This window comes from Anneissia japonica, unplaced genomic scaffold, assembly GCF_011630105.1.
Source record: "Anneissia japonica isolate Jap-2015-1 unplaced genomic scaffold, ASM1163010v1 scaffold288248_len282104_cov177, whole genome shotgun sequence".
NCBI lineage: Eukaryota > Metazoa > Echinodermata > Crinoidea > Comatulida > Comatulidae > Anneissia > Anneissia japonica.
Genome location: NW_022738837.1, coordinates 224,039 through 241,831, shown reverse-complemented (window position 1 = coordinate 241,831; position 17,793 = coordinate 224,039). Strand labels below are relative to the sequence as shown.

At 32.7% G+C, this 17,793-nt stretch overlaps 1 protein-coding gene across 2 annotated transcripts in view; it reads left to right on the top strand.

Moving 5' to 3' along the window:
- The window catches only part of LOC117117832 (phosducin-like protein), a 52,366-nt gene that overhangs the window by 26,547 nt on the left and 8,026 nt on the right, over positions 1 to 17,793 (top strand). For both annotated transcript variants that reach the window (XM_033262301.1, XM_033262302.1), the window contains exons 3-5: positions 5,101 to 5,226; positions 11,801 to 11,919; positions 16,778 to 16,880. In XM_033262301.1, the coding sequence (XP_033118192.1) occupies positions 5,101 to 5,226; positions 11,801 to 11,919; positions 16,778 to 16,880 (348 nt within the window). The remainder of the gene's footprint in view (positions 1 to 5,100; positions 5,227 to 11,800; positions 11,920 to 16,777; positions 16,881 to 17,793) is intronic.

The window sequence follows — 17,793 nt, the reverse complement described above, 5'->3', positions numbered from 1 at the left end:
GTCACACTCACATTAGTTAGCATGCATACGTCATAAGCTAGATACGTCACCTTTTCCTGGTAAGGCAAACTTTCCCAGCGTGCTTTTTTCATGGATAAACAGACACCACTGCTTTGCACATGGGTGCCTTGCCCAAGCCAGGGCTACAAGAACCGCATTGTTAGCATTGTATAATAATTAAATAAGGTACCTCTGCAAATGAATTATAGTTATTTTTTTTTTTCTTATTTTAATTTATTTCTTCCGTAAGTGTACTTTCTATCACATATAATTCCACTGTCTTAGTTAGGCCTAGGCCTAGTCTTATGCCTCATCGTCCCCGCTACACAGTACATCAGCAGCCCCTCCCCATACAGTACAGACGTTTGCTAGGTAACAACATGGTTGCACCTTCCTTCTCAGGTGTTCATGTAACATTGACATAATTGTTAGCTAACCAGTTGTGTGTATTCTTTGTGAAAATGAGTACCGCAGTGTACTCATTTTCACAAAGCATTTGCATCCCCTCTTTGAAAGAGGGATTCGAAATAATTGTCTCCATATCTTCGCTAATTAAATTAATCACCGTAATTTAGCTTACACTTATGAATTTTGGGAGCACTTAAAATGTGAAATAATCATTTCACTACCCAACTCCGAACTTTATTCATTCATTAGGCCTACATAATGGTTTCATATTGCTGTACTATATACTCCAACATCACTGGCGCATGGTAACAACCAACTGACAGCGGACCATTTCCGGTCACACATTACTCTCCATAACACAGCACCCCCTAGTTCTGTCACCTCTGGGTCTAGTCAATGTATCAGGCATCTCAGGTGAAAAACAACAAGCTGTTTTTGCCATTGTACCGTAGTGTACCAGTGCTGTCTCCATATTTCACTGTCTACCTGTTAAGAATGATATATCAGCATATTTAATACATTGGCATTTCATTTAGACTACAGTATATACTCCAACATCACTGGCGCATGGTAACAACCAACTGACAGCGGACCATTTCCGGTCACGCATTACTCTCCATAACACAGCACCCCCTAGTTCTGTCACCTCTGGGTCTAGTCAATGTATCAGGCATCTCAGGTGAAAAACAACAAGCTGTTTTTGCCATTGTACAGTAGTGTACCAGTGCTGTCTCCATATTTCACTGTCTACCTGTTAAGAATGATATATCAGCATATTTAATACATTGGCATTTCATTTAGTATGATTGGAGACTGTGTCCATTGCGTGCATCGGCAGAATTGCGTACAGTACAATAATGCTAATTATACCTTATAGCAATTTAAACAAGATTTGTTTGTGTTCATGTGATAATACATGGTAACTGGATATTAGATATTGATTTTATATCTACAATATAATAGATTACATAGTGTTTGAAAGCAGTGGTTATTGTTACAACAGTCATAAAACAGTCATAATTGGATGTTATTGTATTGATTGGATTTAGGACTTGATAAACAACCAATCAGGATTAGAATTGGTTTTAAGACAATTGAGTTGCTTCAACAGTCATTTGAAATGCATCGACAATTAATATTTATGAATCTATCTTTTTACTTCTCTTATTTGCCGCCAATTTTGATAAATAATTCAGCTTACTGTAGCATAAAATATTTTTCAATAAAACTATGTTATCTTAATAAGACAGCAATATTTAAATTGTTAATTTTCATGGTTATGACATTTTCCATCCCTCATGATTTTAATAATTTAATTATACTGTCTGTGTTTATGCTTAGAAACCTTTTAAAATATCCATATTGATCTTTATAATTGAAAATTGTAATGAAAAATTTCCTCGGTACAGTAGGCCTATATAAAGCCATAAACTCACTGCTCTCGAATGTCATCGGCCGACACGATTATATGAAGAGCGCAGCACGACGACGACGTGCACAAAGCATCGTTTTTAATGATGATACGTTCAGAAGACCACCTATACTGCATCGCACCGAGTGGCTAGCTTTACACCGTCTATAGTTTCTTAAACTGGAACAGGTATCCAGTCATCTGCAACATGTGACTGAGTGTCACTTGCTTAATGTATGTGACAGTCACCTATTACTATTACTAAACAATTAACAACAAAAACAGCATCTGCTTCCTTCGACAGCCACTTGCATAGTTAACAGTCACCTGCTATCGGTGACAGTCACCTGTATAGTTGACTGTCGCCTACTACCTGGGACAGTCACGCAGTTTACAATAACAGTCTCTTGCTACCTTTAACAGTCACCTGCTACATGTGACAGTCACCTGTACAGTTAACATTAAGTCTCCTGCTACCTTTAACAGTCACCTATGACTCACCTGTACAATAGTCACCTGACCTACATTATGTGATAGTAACCTGCTATCTGTGTGATAGTAACCTGCTATGTGTAACAGTCACCTGTACAGTTGACAGTCACTCGCTACCTTTTACAGTTGCCTGTACAGTTAATATGACAGTTACATGTGACAGTCGCCTGCACAGTTAACAGTACCAGCTACTTGTGGCAGTAACCTGCTACCTATACAAACTGCTTTGTCACCTACTGTGTATCAGGTAAAAGTCATCTGTTAAATTGTGGCCGTCACAATCAACAGGTAATCAGTCATCTGTTCTACTAACTGTACATTTGACAGTCACCTGCTACATGTTTGACAGTCACCCACTTGTGACAATTTCCTGCTATGTAACAGTTACCTGCAATGGGTGACAGTCTCCTGCAATAGGTGGCATTCACCTATGATATGTATGCAAAAGTCACCTGCAGCATGTGACAGTCACCTGTAATAGTCTCCTGTAACAGAAAAAGTCAACTGCAGTATTTGACAGCTGACGACCACATGCATACAGCTGATTGAAAGGTTATTTCTGTTTGTTATTTTAAGGTCTTTAATAACCAAATTTGCTAGTTACTGTATGTTTGCATACATTTTTATTTTAACCATGTACAGTATTTATTTGACAAAATACAGTCTGTAAATACCGTAGTTTGATTTTTCAAGCTCTCGAAACAGTGTAGCAACGTTATTACCTATCAGATGATGCTATTTATGTTAAATACACCACACTAAGTGGAAGCCTATAGTTAAGTGAAGATTACACAGTGTATTGCATAGTGAAATCCGCCATATTCATTTATTATTGTAAAGCGTTGCGAGTCCTAGTTTCGTTCATATTACAGTTGAGAGTCATTTGCAATCACTTATTAGCAGCGTTGGATTTGCATCATCTCTTTTTTTTTAAATCCCGGTGTTAGCGTAACAAGGTTGCAACAAATTGTATTAGAAATTGGGATTTTCTTGTCATTTTTGTACGGTAGTTTTATTTTTTGTTATTGATAGTAGTAGTTTAGTAATTTCAGACTCTATAACCTTAAATATTTTCAAGGCTAAAGTCAGCAGTATTATTTTTATTTCCAAAAAAAAGTAATACCTTTCACCTTTTTTTTTTAAAGAAAGAATTAAAAATAAATAAAACAAAAAAAAAAACATTTTTTTTAAAAACCAAGCTATTGATTTTATAAAAGATAAGGGAGAGAGAAATGATAAGACATCTGCAAGCAGTGATGCATACCTTTTAACGTTAACGTTGTGCGAACATACTCTATAAATAGAGGTTAAGTAGAGATTTTGAAGATGATGATGAGTTTCTGAATATTACTTAAGGCGAAAAAATGTTATTAGCCAAGCTCACCAACAGTTGAAAATTTGTGTCAGGTTAGTTTTTTTGCTATACTTTAAAGTCTAGGCATAATTTTTAAGTTTATGGCTGTGCTTGTGCATTATAGCTTGTGAAATGGTAATGATTGGCCTAAAATCTGTGGTGAAGGTTGTTTTTTTAATGATCAAAACTTTAAAAAATGTGGTGTTTTAAATTACATGAAATTATCTTAAGAAGAATACATGAAAATATCTAAATTTTGGGTTGGGCAGTCTTTGACAACATGAAATAACAAAGCACCGTTTTATATAAGTGTACTTAAACAATACATATATTTGCCGGCTAATCACTAATGTGGAAAGCGACATAAACACTCTGGAAAAGTAGCTACTTTGTCGCTTTAGTTCTGATGATGCAATCGTGGGCGGAGGTTGACATGAGTGCTGCTGGCAGGCAGTTGAGCCGACTAACGAGGATGACATAACCTAAGCTTTATCCCACAATCATCATTAGACAGTCTGTGCGTTTACAATGAAAGCATCAACGAAAGCAAAGCCTATCAGCAATGTTCCATCCCGGCTTGCTAAATATTATTTATTACATTGAACTTATCTCACTCCAGGTATTATTAAGTATTAAAGACTTGCTAGAATTTTTTGTATGCAGACATACAGGTTCATATTCAGATTCTTGTATTGATTAAAAAAATAAAATAGTATTACATCAATCGATTAAAGACAAAACAAAACAACTACAACACCTGTTGTTATTAATTATCGTGAATATTAGATATCCCTTTCATGGCAAAAATACAAGAAACAAATTTAAAAAAAAATTGCATAGTCTTGTCCCAGTGTGGGGAAATTCATATGGGAAAAAGTGTCAGAAAAGTGTACAAAAAGTTCTCTCAGTCTTTCTTCCCTCCCAACCCCAACTGGAAATTTTTAAAGCAAAAAATTTACACTAAGTTAGATTAAAATAACTTTATACCACCTTATATTTTGCCAGTTAGGGCTCCCTCACTTTGTTGTCATGCCCTTCACCTTCGCACCCCCATCAGTTGAGATCTCCCCTGTTCAGCGCACACGCAGTGGCTACCACCAGTTTAGCCGACAGATCTATAAAGCTGCTCTATGACTTATATTAAATTGTTTTTATACAATAGTTTTATGTTGACCTGATTAATCTTACAGTATTGTAATCATGTTAATTATTATCTTTATTATTGGTTGTTTTCTTAGTTTATTACTGTATATCACTTTAAAACATTGTTATCGTTTAACTAACTTTTATTAAATAATTTTTGTCATCATGATTGTCATCATGTTAATTGTTTTAATTATCTTTATTATTGGTTGTTTTCTTTGTTATATTATATCACTTTAAAACATTATTGTTATCTTTTAACTAACTTTTATTAAATGATTTTTCATATCAGACTGGTCCGAAAGGGGTGATAGCAGACTGGAGGAGGTATAAGCAACTAGAGAATGAAAAACGGGAACAACAAGAAGCAGAGAGGAAAGCCTTACATAAAAAACTTGCATTAACATGTCGGTCTCATGTAAGTTAATAAATTAAGTGTGTGCATAACAAGTGTATTTGATGGCCCACGTGCAATTTTGATTGAACACGAAGCAGTTACATAAACATATTATTTTGTAGTAATAACTTGATTAGTACATGCTAAATGTTGTGTAGACATTCCTTATTTGGTCACTTATTATTTTACACTTAATTGACTTAAGTATACATTTTGAGGTTTCATGGTCACTTTATATTATATTCTACTGTATTTACAGTATAATAGAAAAAGTACATTACACTACGCCTTTTATATCAGCGACAGTCACTGAAGAAGTGAAGCTTTCTGCTTACATACTGTATACTGAATATGTTTGTGTGCTACCTTCCCATTGTACTCTACTACATAATTTGAATAATGAATTCTCACATGTTGCTTTTGTAGCGCTACAAGTCCTCGTACAGTATTTTGTAGATTCCATTTGTTGGTGTAAAATTGTTATTTTTACATTGACATACATACAGTAGGAGATAAAAAAATGCCCTTAATGGAAAGACAACTAAAAGGATGGTGGTACAATTTGGTTCTGCTATGTTTTGTGAAGTCGTTGATAAATCGTAACAAAAATTTTGCCCGTCTTCAAATAATAATTCAGAAATAATTTTTCTGAAATGATAGTTGGACTATTAAATAAAATACATGATAAAATAGATTTGAATATTGTGCCTCACAAAAATATTGAATTGAAAACAAAAATTCTTTATTTATGATTGTTAATTAAAATTTAATGTATCTTATACAAGAAATACCTTTGATCAGTGTATGTATAAAAGCAGTTGGCGCATTGGTTGTGGCTTGGATGACTCCCAACCTTGAGGTCAGGGGTTCAAAACGCTTGCTGTGCAAGTCGCTGGTGTCCTTGGGCAAGGCACTTTTTCTACATTTGTCTCGATGTACCCACGCGTCTAAGTGGGTAGGATGTTGAGGCATTGAAGGTTGCACTTTGTCCTGGTTTACCATTGTAAGTTATCCATTGGCAATAGATACTGTGCCTTTGATCATTCGTTGAAATTGGCGCTATATAAATATTTGGGTATTATTTTTATTAAAATTAATTATTATTTATTAACAAATGCTTTACAGTACTTAGTCATTAAAGGAAGATTAAGTCTCTACCGTACACTGGGAGTCGGTCTCCATGGACTGCGTACACGACAGCGTTGATCTAATAAATTGGTCTGTGAATGATTAATTGCATTCGTTGTCAGATTAACATTTATATTGAAAAGTTTCATTAATAATGAGTAGCATACAAAGCATTTAGGAAATAATGTCCGCACTGTCATATTTTCTTCCATATATAGTCATGATTTGCCTATGTATGGTCATGATGTGATGTCATCATGACCATATATAGGCATGCCATATTTTTTTGTCAAATAAAATTTGATGGTCAGACATTGCTTATGCTTGGAATCTATAGAAATACTCCAGTTTATTTTTTGTTAAATATATTGTAGCTTAATGTTATTATTTCCAAATGTATTTATTTTAATAATCATAAAATAATTCTTGTAAAACCCAGCCCATGTTAAATTTTATTTGAAAAAATAAATTTTACATGCCTAAATATGGTAATGATGACATCACATCATGACCATATATAGCCACATCATCACTATATATGGGCATACAACAGTTTTTGTCTAAGTAAATTTGATAGTCTGAATACCATTTTGCCACTCTAAACCACAATAATCCCTTTAATTGGATTTAATTTATTTGTGTAAAAGATAAGGAAAAGGGGGTGATGTGACGGTATATCGGGAGACAATCCCCTACCATTTACCTCCGATGAGTACTGTATACTGCGTCATACTCAATGGACCATATTGTTGTTTTTTTTTTATTATTTATGTATTTGCTCTTTATTCTAGGTTACCTCTTCAGTAAAATGTTCTCCCTGAGTCCCAGATAACGCTAGAAGGAACCAATGGCTTGACCATCTCGTATGAGTGACATTGCACTTTTTTTTTATTGCATTTTAACCCGTGAGAGCAGCGATATGAATAGAACCGGTGACCAATAAATCTCCACGGTTCAGCGCACACACACACAGTGGCTACCGCCAGTTTACCAACTGAGCTACAGTATCTACATTTGATACATGTTGAACTCTCAGTTTGTGTCATCAAAGTTTATTTAAAAACTCAAAATTCATATGTACTGTATAGTAAATTAAACTTATAGTTATCAAAGTGGCCATACTGTATATGGTTGGCGATTAAGTTGTGATGTCATCACTTTTTAGAAATCAATCCATAGATTTCGATGCTATAGAAAATTTGATAGACACAATGTTCTACAACTACGAAGTTCCACAACTGATCTGGAGCTACAATGGTCTAAAAGTCATAAAATGCGAAGTGTGTTGCTTTTGAAATAGGTAGTATTCAGTAAATGTTGTTTCCTTTTTCATTTTAGTGGGTGTTAAAGCAAAAATATCGAAGTTCTAGAATGTAATGTGTCTAATGACAAACATGGGATGGGATGAGTTTGAAGGTGGGATTGTTCTGTATTATTCAACACCAGGAAATACAAGAACCCCCAAAGAAATCATAAATCTTGTTAAAAGACGGAAGTTCGAAGTGTCACTTATTTTAGGGCACTATGATAGAAAGCATGTTGCATTTCAGACTTAGCGTTTTTAAAAAGGACGTACAATTCAATGTGAGAGTTCAAAGATTCATAATTACAGTGATTGAGATCTTTTTTACTGCTGAGGAATTGTTGTGCTGCTTGTTGTTATCATAGTCTTTGCATAATTGATGAAATTCGTATCCAAATTGGTCTTTTTCAGAATTTCAAGTGTTATTTTAGCACAAAATTTTATAAAAAATATATTAGATGATCTATTTTTCATAGTATCGCATATGTTGGTATTTTTCATAAATTCAATTAGTTAACTTTATAACCAACTTTAAATCAACTTTCCATACAGTATGCTTCTTAATATAGTATTTAAAAAAAAAATATTTTTGAAAATATTTTAATTTCTAAAATTAAATTTATTGTTTTTCACATAAAATAAAGTTAATTTAGCCCTAAATTATAAAATAGATTAGAAATTAAAAAGGCAATTTAGTAAAATGAATAAATAAAAATGTATATTTTGGCGAAGACAAGCCAAACCTGTCACTCCTCGGAAATCGTGTATCTGAGATGATGGCCAAAACATGTTGAAATGTCAGAATTTTTGAAATTTATTTCATTACACTAAGCTAACCTTTATCTACTGTGTACATCATGCTATGTTCCTTTTTCCCGGTTTTTGACATTAAAACAATATTTTTCAACGATTTGGTGGTGGTCTCAGCCTTAACCCAAAATCTTTTAATTGAAGGCTAATTTCTCAAAACAGGATGTTTAAACTTCTGTAACTTTACAACAAAGTGTTGGATTTAAATTATTCTTTCACCATTATATAAGATTCAGGCCAAGTGTTTGTGTCATTCCCTGATGGAGCTTCTTCTGAAATACATCACATGACATTAATTGAGTACCGTAGATACAGTTAGTATGTTGGTATAACCTTTTTAAACATAATATTTTTACTGGATGTGAGTAGCTTGATTTGTTTGTATTAAAAAAGTAACTCAATTTGTTCAATATTTTGTTCTTTTTTTAAGCACTTTCAGTCTTTGTATTCTTAAAATTATTTTCTTATAAAAAACAAAATGGATGTTTATATGTGTAGATGTATTTACATTATCTTGTATTTGTACAGCTACAGTTTAGTTCTCTGTGTAAAATTGTACCATTTATGATTAACAATGTGCCTTTGTCAGGCCTATTGCTAATCTTTCAAGGCCTAACAGTTTAAAAGGCAATATGTACAGTATACTGTAGTATGCTCCTTTAATTTTGTATATCCTCACCATAATATGGTAGCCATTCTATTAGTTGGTATCTGAAGCTAATTTCCAGGAAGCTAGGCCCCGAGTCAGCCTATAATATACTGTATATAGTATTGTAGGCCAGACAAATTTAGTGATGAAATAGAAATTAATATACCGTATTCAAGAATAATTCAATGTTGTGGCATATTGACGTAACATTTTAGGCTTTCCCAATCTAGAAGACAAGTGACTTCTGTAGCACCAGAGGGCTTTAGTCCCCTGACATTACAGTTGGAAGTCAGATGCAACTGTTGCAACAGCTGCCTTTAAAGGTCTTCTTCTCGAGTCACTACGTACAATAGCTAATGAATATGATCTTGCTAATAGGTACATACTGTAGTGTGGTATTAAAAAGGATTTGCACATGGATACCTGACATGGGCCACGACGTAAACACTCCTTCTGTGACCGAAATGAAAATCCAAAGGTGACCTGATAGTATACAAATACAACATGAATTGAGGTTAAAAGTAGTGAATTCAAATTTGGGATTAATCAATTAAATAATAATCAGCTGACTGTTTGTAGAGCTCCTCATGAGGGCAGTATAATAGAGGCAGTAGATCTAAAAGAGATCTATTAATCAAAGATGTCCAAAAATGAAGGAAATACAGAAGAATACTAAAATAAATCCATGTTGTGTTTGTTACTTATACCTCATAATTATTAAACTGCAAACCGTATGTCATTTCGTTCTGTAAGGGTTAAATTACCCAGTTTGCATACGGTTTACGTAGGCAGGGGTGCGGTAATCGGTTTTGAGTGATACTTTTTTTCCCCGCGTACACCTTGCCAATGGGCAGGAAAGTACAGTTAAAACTAGTAGAAACTGCTGTACTGCATCCCTTACATGGTGGAATTGACCAATGGAATGCTGTTATTGACTAATGATTATTTTTTAGGTAATGTATAATTTCAAATAAAATATTGGTCACACTTACAGAGAATAGGCTATTACAGTATTAACCATCTAACAGCTTGCTTTAACCATGGAAGAAAGTTTAACAGAAAGAATTACTTTTTTTCTTTTAAAGGAGACTTTTTTTTTCTGAAAAAAATCTGTTTACTGAATGCTGATATAGAATCATCTTCTAAATGAAGTATCATCTTCTCTCCCAAGGACAATGTAAACTTCACCTTTAATATTGGAACTATTGAAAATGGTTCATGTTTCAGTTATCAAAAAACTCAAGTGTTCTTGTGGATAGTTCCTGCCTTCCTGATAATATAGAGTGCAATATTTAAATCAAATGTTTTGGAATATCTTCAATTTCACCCTTTTGGCACAAAATAATTGCAAAGTTTTCTGTTTCCTATATATTCATAGCCAAAGTGCAATCCTTTTTATACGCACTTCCGCAAGCCTCTAACCAACATTTACCAAAGAAGAGGTTGTAGGCATAGGGTTCAGACGGCTCCAGGGCCTCGAGTTTTAAATGAAAGTAATGATATCTTGGCAAGTTTTAATGTGATGAAAGAGTATGGTCTAGTTTAAAATGCTATAGCTTTTGCTGAACTGGGATTTACCGGAAACCCTAAAAACCTCTCTGGCTACAGGCCAATTACTGTGTACTGTGTATTGTGTATCCTTCATGATACAATTTTTTGCACACAGATTGCTAAAGAACTGAAACAAGTAACCAGACTCATAGAACACTTGGACTACTGATTTATCATTTGGAAGCCTGCATGCATACTACCATGCCAATTCCATTTATTTCTAATAAAATAAGTAAAGCCTCATTTACACTAAACATGATTACGACACAACATGATACAGGTTTAAGATAGCAGGCAGTAGTAACTATAGATTCGGGACAATTGGTGATCTCTGTGATGGTGTTTTTTTTTTTTTGTTTTTTTTTTTGATCCACAAGAATTCTCTGGTTGTTCCTTTCCTTTGTTGTTTTCTTTTGCAAAATATAGGATGATTTCCAGTCGCACACATTGTTGTAGTTGTTCGGTGGTCTGTTATTGTTGGCTCTTATGTACAATATTTTGAGATCGGTCTTTTCTGCTTTCACGGCATCATACAATACAGCCCAACGCAGTTTGTTATTGCGTTGGATCTGCGTATTTAAATGTAGATCCAACCCAACAACAAATCATTTCGCGTCTGCATTTAACTACACAGACGCGGTAAGTCGGCATTGGAACAGTCACGCACTGGAGACTGTCCTCAACAATAAATCGCTTCTTCATGATAATTAGATTGGAAGTTAAGGACATAAATACAATTTGTGAAGAGGCTATATTGAAAAAACTAGAATCAATTAGAAGAGACCTACTCATCCATTATATAAGCACATCGCATACTAGGTCTGGTTGGATGACAACTCAAAAGATAAAAACAGACATAAAGGTCCTTTTCTGCTAAGTGCAATACGGCTATTTAATAATAGGTTTTCTAGACACACTGTAAATACCTAGTTTAATATAAGTCAAGCACTTTTGACGTTTTTCTTGTATTTCTATATTTCTATATTTATTTGTTTTACCAATGTAACTAAACCTATACCCAGAAAATAATTTCATATTGCTTTTATATGCCGAATAAAATGAATCTTGAATCTTCAGGCTGAATCGTACGACTCTGGCTGAGTTGTCCTTTATGTATGTTTATACAATAATTTTTTTGTATTGTTTTTTTTTAGCTTGACGAGGAAGAGTCGAAGAAGAAAGAGGCAGAACATGGCGTTGTTTTGGATGATGAATTCTTAAGGAAGTACCGAGAGGAGAGGTTAAGGGAAATGAGGATAGCATCACAACATTCGTAAGCAGTTCTATAAAAAAAATAAGATACACTAAGATATTGTCATGACCACGATCCAAGGCGAACATGAAAAATATGGTTTGCTTGATGCTTATCTACACAAATATAACAGTATGAAATAAATATTAAACAAAGATTATGCACTTAAAAATATATACATGAAAAAAAACTTTCATTGCTATACACAAACTATCTCTGATATATTGAATTGTAAACATGAGTTGAGACTTTATGAACAAAAGATTGCTTGCATTATGTTTTATTGCATTTCAATAAATTATTAAAAAAACGATACTATTAAAATAAATATATATTTTTTTAAATGTTATTATTTTTTTTATAGACCCAAGGCCAAAGATATTATTGTTAGGAGATAAATTTTGCCATTTTTATATGTCATTTGTTGTCTTAACACTGATCTCTACTATAATAGCTGGATTGCTCATTGGCTGTTTTTAGTGACGTCACCCGTGCCATTTCCAAATAATAAAGTGACATTTCTTAATGTTAAAAATAGAGTTTCTTGCAATACATATCAATAAAAAATTTAAATTTTATGAAATGTTTTCATTTCCACATCCTCTAATCACTGACGCGCCTGTTTGTGCAGTTTTAAAAAGCACAAGCGAAGTTGCGTTGTTATTAATCGATGTCACTATAACCATGTGACTTCACTCGCACTTTTGTAAACTACATTAAACATGCTTGTCGAGTAGTTAGATGATTTGAAAAAAATCCTTATGTTAAATTTATATTTATTATTGAAAATATTGCAAGAATTGCTATTTTTAAATAATGATTTTTAGCAAATGGCAAAAGAAACTTGTCTAAACTAGTACGTCACTTGGCCTCCTTAACATAGCGCCGGTGGCTTCATTTGTTTCTGTACAATGATTGGCCGATGAGCAATCCAGCTATTATAGTAGAGATCAGTGAATCTTGCATGTCTTTTGATTCAGTTATTTCTGACAACATTCACCATAGTTCTTCAGGGCTGTAAAAAGTTGTTTTCGGGACTTGAGTATTTTAGGGCTGGGCTAGCAAAAAATACATTAAAACCAAACCAATATTCAATAGCTGATATATAAGGGCTAGCAGTAATTTCAGCAAAACTAGACCTTGGTCCAGCAAAAAAAAAAATTGACTTCTACAGCCCTAGTTCTTGTCATGTTGAAAAATTGTTTTAGTCTAATAGAACAAACGCTTTGTATTGTTTATGGAAGTAGGAGTTTATTAGCCTCATGAAGGCAGTATAGTAGAGGCAGTAGATCTAAAAGAGATCTATTAATCAATTAAATAATAATCAGCCGACTGTTTGTAGAGCTCCTCATGAGGGCAGTATAATAGAGGCAGTAGAGCTAAAAAGGATCTATTAATCAATCAACTATTAATCAATCAGCCTCATGAGGGCAGTATAACAGAGGCAGTAGAGCTAAAAAAATATAAAAAATATATAATAAAATGCACGCCACGCATGCCATGCAACGTAACGTAATGTAAAGTGTTTTGAACAGCAGTTCCTTCACAAGATGGTCTACTTGTACTTAGTCTCAATATGAGTCTTAAGGAGTGGAGTTGTTTTTTAGCGTAAAAAAAAACAAAAAAAAAAACCTGTTACCATGACAGGAAATGAACCAGGGCCTTGGTACTAAAAGGCAAGCATCATAAATCTCCAAGCTATATCTCCATTCTTGTAGCATATTTGTAGAGTTTATTTTTTTAACTGATTTTATACACCCACCTGGCAAGATTTTCTGGTCATGAGAATTGACTAAATCGGCGTATTAAAATTTAACTTGTAGTCAGAGACATTAAGTAATCCTACTGTAGATATGAATATGTTAGACTTCATGTAGATGGAATAGAATCCTATGCAATTCCTCATTAATAAGGTCTTATGCTTTACTTTAATCTTCGTAACCTTTTATTGATCTTATGACCTTGGGAAAAACAGCTATTAAATTCTCCCTGTGATAAAAGCTTTCAGACATATAACCTTCATCAGATCATAGAAAATTTTGCATGAAGTAAGAAAGCTTTAAACAAATTAAGAAATTATAATTATATTTTAACACAAACCCATAAACCAAAAGATGTTCTGTATGAGGCAATGAAGTTACATAATTAAGGAAAAGTATTTATTTATTTTTAATATAATTTAATATTTAATTTAATTTTATATAATTTATTATATGACAAACACGATATTAAAAATGACCTAGGAATTTATGTGACTACCTTTTTTTTAAACTACCAGATTAAAAATTGTCCACTTTTATTAAATTTTTTAAAAGTATTTTAACTCATTATTTATGATAATTGTTGCACCAATCATTGTATACAGTATTGCACCAATCTTCAAACTCCTGTTGCAGAAAGTCAGTTTACAGTAAATGCCAGAATTAAATTATCCCCTCACCCTTCCCTATCATCACTACCCTGGAAATGGTTTAGGTTCTAACACAACCCCATTCAATGTGGCCCAAAGATATTACGCCATGTGACCTCTAACATTTTGATGACTAACGTTCAATTTGTTGTTTTATGTCCTTTCATTCTTTGTTCCTATGAATGATCATTTCCTAAACACTTTACAACAAATATTTTGACAAGATTTTGAGATGAGGCATTTGTCTCTGACATTTCCCTTGACATTTTCACTATCCCATCATTCCTACCAATTTCTTCATGTAGCTTAAGATTGAAATTATGGTTAATTATTTATAATGTAAGCTGTGCAGTTGTTCATGCTGGGTCGCTCAGTGTTAACCTCAAACGGCCTTCATAAGCGTACAATAGGTGAAATTTCCTAATGGCACATCAATCAACCAATGATTTAATGTTCAATCTTGTTTCTATTAAAACAAAATCAAATTTATATGAATATAATCAACTCTTATATTGAACACATAAATTGATTAATTGATTGATTATTTTCTTGATTATAATTTAATAAGATTTTAACTAATTAAATAAATAATGGGGAATTGACAATTTTATTGCAACAGGTCAATTCATATAATATGAAATGACACTGCGGAAGGAGGGGCACACGTATATAATTGCTATTGTTGTGCAGGTTATTATATACAGTATAATAATAAAATAATTAGATGCTATCGAGACAATTATTGTTGCAAAAAACTAATAATAATAATAATAACAATAATAATAATTAAAAGTGTAGTTTCATATAGCACCGTATCCATCTAATATAAGATGGTCAGTGTGCTGATATGTGAACTAGGAACTCGATCAATGACTAGAAACAAGAATCAATATTAAGATTTCAAATGCCCACTTTTTGTATCTTCTTATTGTCAAAATGTTGCTAAATAATTTAACACAAAATTCAGGTATTACTGACAGAAATTTCTAACCTAAATACAGGATTCATTAATGTATTGTCCCTTTAAAATGACAAAAAAATCATTAAAAAAATAATTTTTAAATTAACTTGCTCATTTTGCAGTAACATACAAATTGTTCACTTGAGAATATAGAAATTATTGGACTTAAAAAATGTGTACCCTGATTTTGAAGCTGAATAATTACTGTATAATAAACCCTTCTAGTGACTGGAAGTGTTTCTATCATTTTTCGCTGTAAAATTATAGGTAAACATTTTTTAACTACACTAATTTCTATGTTCAAGTTGATAATTATTATGTTACTTCAAGACGGGCAAGTTAATTTCAAATATGATTTTTTTGACTTTTGGTATTTTGCATGGGACAATACATATTGCCTTATTATTGTAATATATTGCAAATCCCTAAAGGTGGTTCTTAATGATTTCATTTAAACTGATGAAATATGAAAATCAATAATTAGAAAATGGCTTTTGAAATCCCTTAAGTGCTGCAATAACACAAAATACAATTCCTATGATAAGGTTAATGTAGCATTCAACATTACATGTAGCATTGCAACTTATTAAATTATTATATTTGACAGCGAATAATTCTGTCTTGACCGAGATATTCTTGAATTTTTTAAACTAAGGTCAATTTAACTGAAGGATGTTCATCTCGAGACATCATAGGTTTCATATCTGGCATTGACATTCTACGCATCGCAAGCTTTTACATGCTTGACTGATTTTGTTTTATTTGGTCGCTCACAAAAAGCAAGGCAACTTAAAAAACCCTACCTTCTCTGTTGTTGTATAAATCATATGCTCAACGCTGTGCACCGGCTTTATGGAGGCTGTACTTGCAATAGAATTGGGTTGTCAGTAATGGAATTATCTGATAATAATTTTTTTATTATCATATATGAAAATATAATTTTTATCTTATTTTATTTATTTGTTTTTTGGTTGGTCTGTCAGACCCTTTCCAATTCATTCATTCATTCATTCATTTATTTGTGAGTCCTATTATTTTTACAGGTTAGTTTATCTTTGAGGTCGTGTTTCTCATACAGGTACACCTTCAATTCAAATCTCTGGATTTTGTTATTCTAGGGAAGCCATTCAAAAAATCCAAATTAAAGTTTAAATGTGATCTGCCCTAATATAATATGAACTCAGTTTTTGATTTTCTAACCATGCGACTCATTTTGTGGTGAGACCTCGCATTTATTTAAAAAAAAATTTAATTCTTATTTTGCTTTAAAGTCTTTAAAATCTACAGCATCTGCAGAAGCAACACCGTCATCAACCAACCTAGTATATCTGACATATGGCCGCAAACTCAACACGCTTTCTTTTTAATCAATTTTCTTGTCATAAACAGAATAAAATCAGCATACATTTTAAAAACATTGACATTTATATCAAGATTAAGACCTCAAATATGAATATTTAATGCAGTAAAAAATATTGAACTTTTTAAAATATATTTTTATCTCACAGACCAACCTTTGGTAAAGTTGTAAATTTAGAAGGTGATGAATACGTAGACGCCATTGATAATGAGAACGCTATGGTTACGGTTATGGTGCATATTTATTTGGACGTAAGTATAATTACTAATTTTAAACTCGTTTTACTTCATAGACTGCATACATCGGCCTTCTGCCTGAATACTGACTAATATAATAAAAAGCTATGAAAAGTGTAAAATAATATAATAAAATAAATGAAATATTAGAGTATACATTAATAAATTGAATAATAATTATAATACTGGTCTCCTTCTAATTAAAAACCTTCCAATGAAAAACCACCTCCAATTAAAGACTACTTTTATATGGTCCCATATTGACAAATGTCTTTTATTATTATTATTCTAATATGGGTAAACATTAATAAAAAAAATTTAAAAAAACGCAATATATTCAGTAGTGTTGTTGTTCTCTTTCTTGTTCCATTAAAGTGCTGCCTTTATCTTTTTGAAGGGTGCGCGACTTTCTACAAGGTCATGTGTGTTTGTGTTCGCCACTTTGAAACCATGTTGATTGTATTTTTTTGGATGTGTTTTTAATCTTTACTTAACATCTTTTACTTCCTTATCTATTACGCTTTCTCATACGATCTCATCTCTTGTTTTGCAGTACTTACTAATATTTAATTGTTCTTGTTGTATACGATATATGGATTTTGTCATTTTAGGTATTATTATAAACATATTGTTGCGGGTGAGCTGCCTAGGCATCTTTTTTGATGTTCGACCTTGAAATCTAATGGCCATTACCGTACTACTATAGAACCCCGAGGGCCTAGCTTACCTTGAGTATTTTTTCTGGAATGCTTTCATGGGCATCTAAATTGTCAACGGAATATGAAATATATACACCATAGAGCGCCACAAGCAAGGAATTTAGCAATGGCGCCATATAATGGAACGATTGATTGATTAACGGAAAGTGCTTATGTTCGGTTGAATTAATAAATGGTAATGACCAATATATATATATATATATATATAT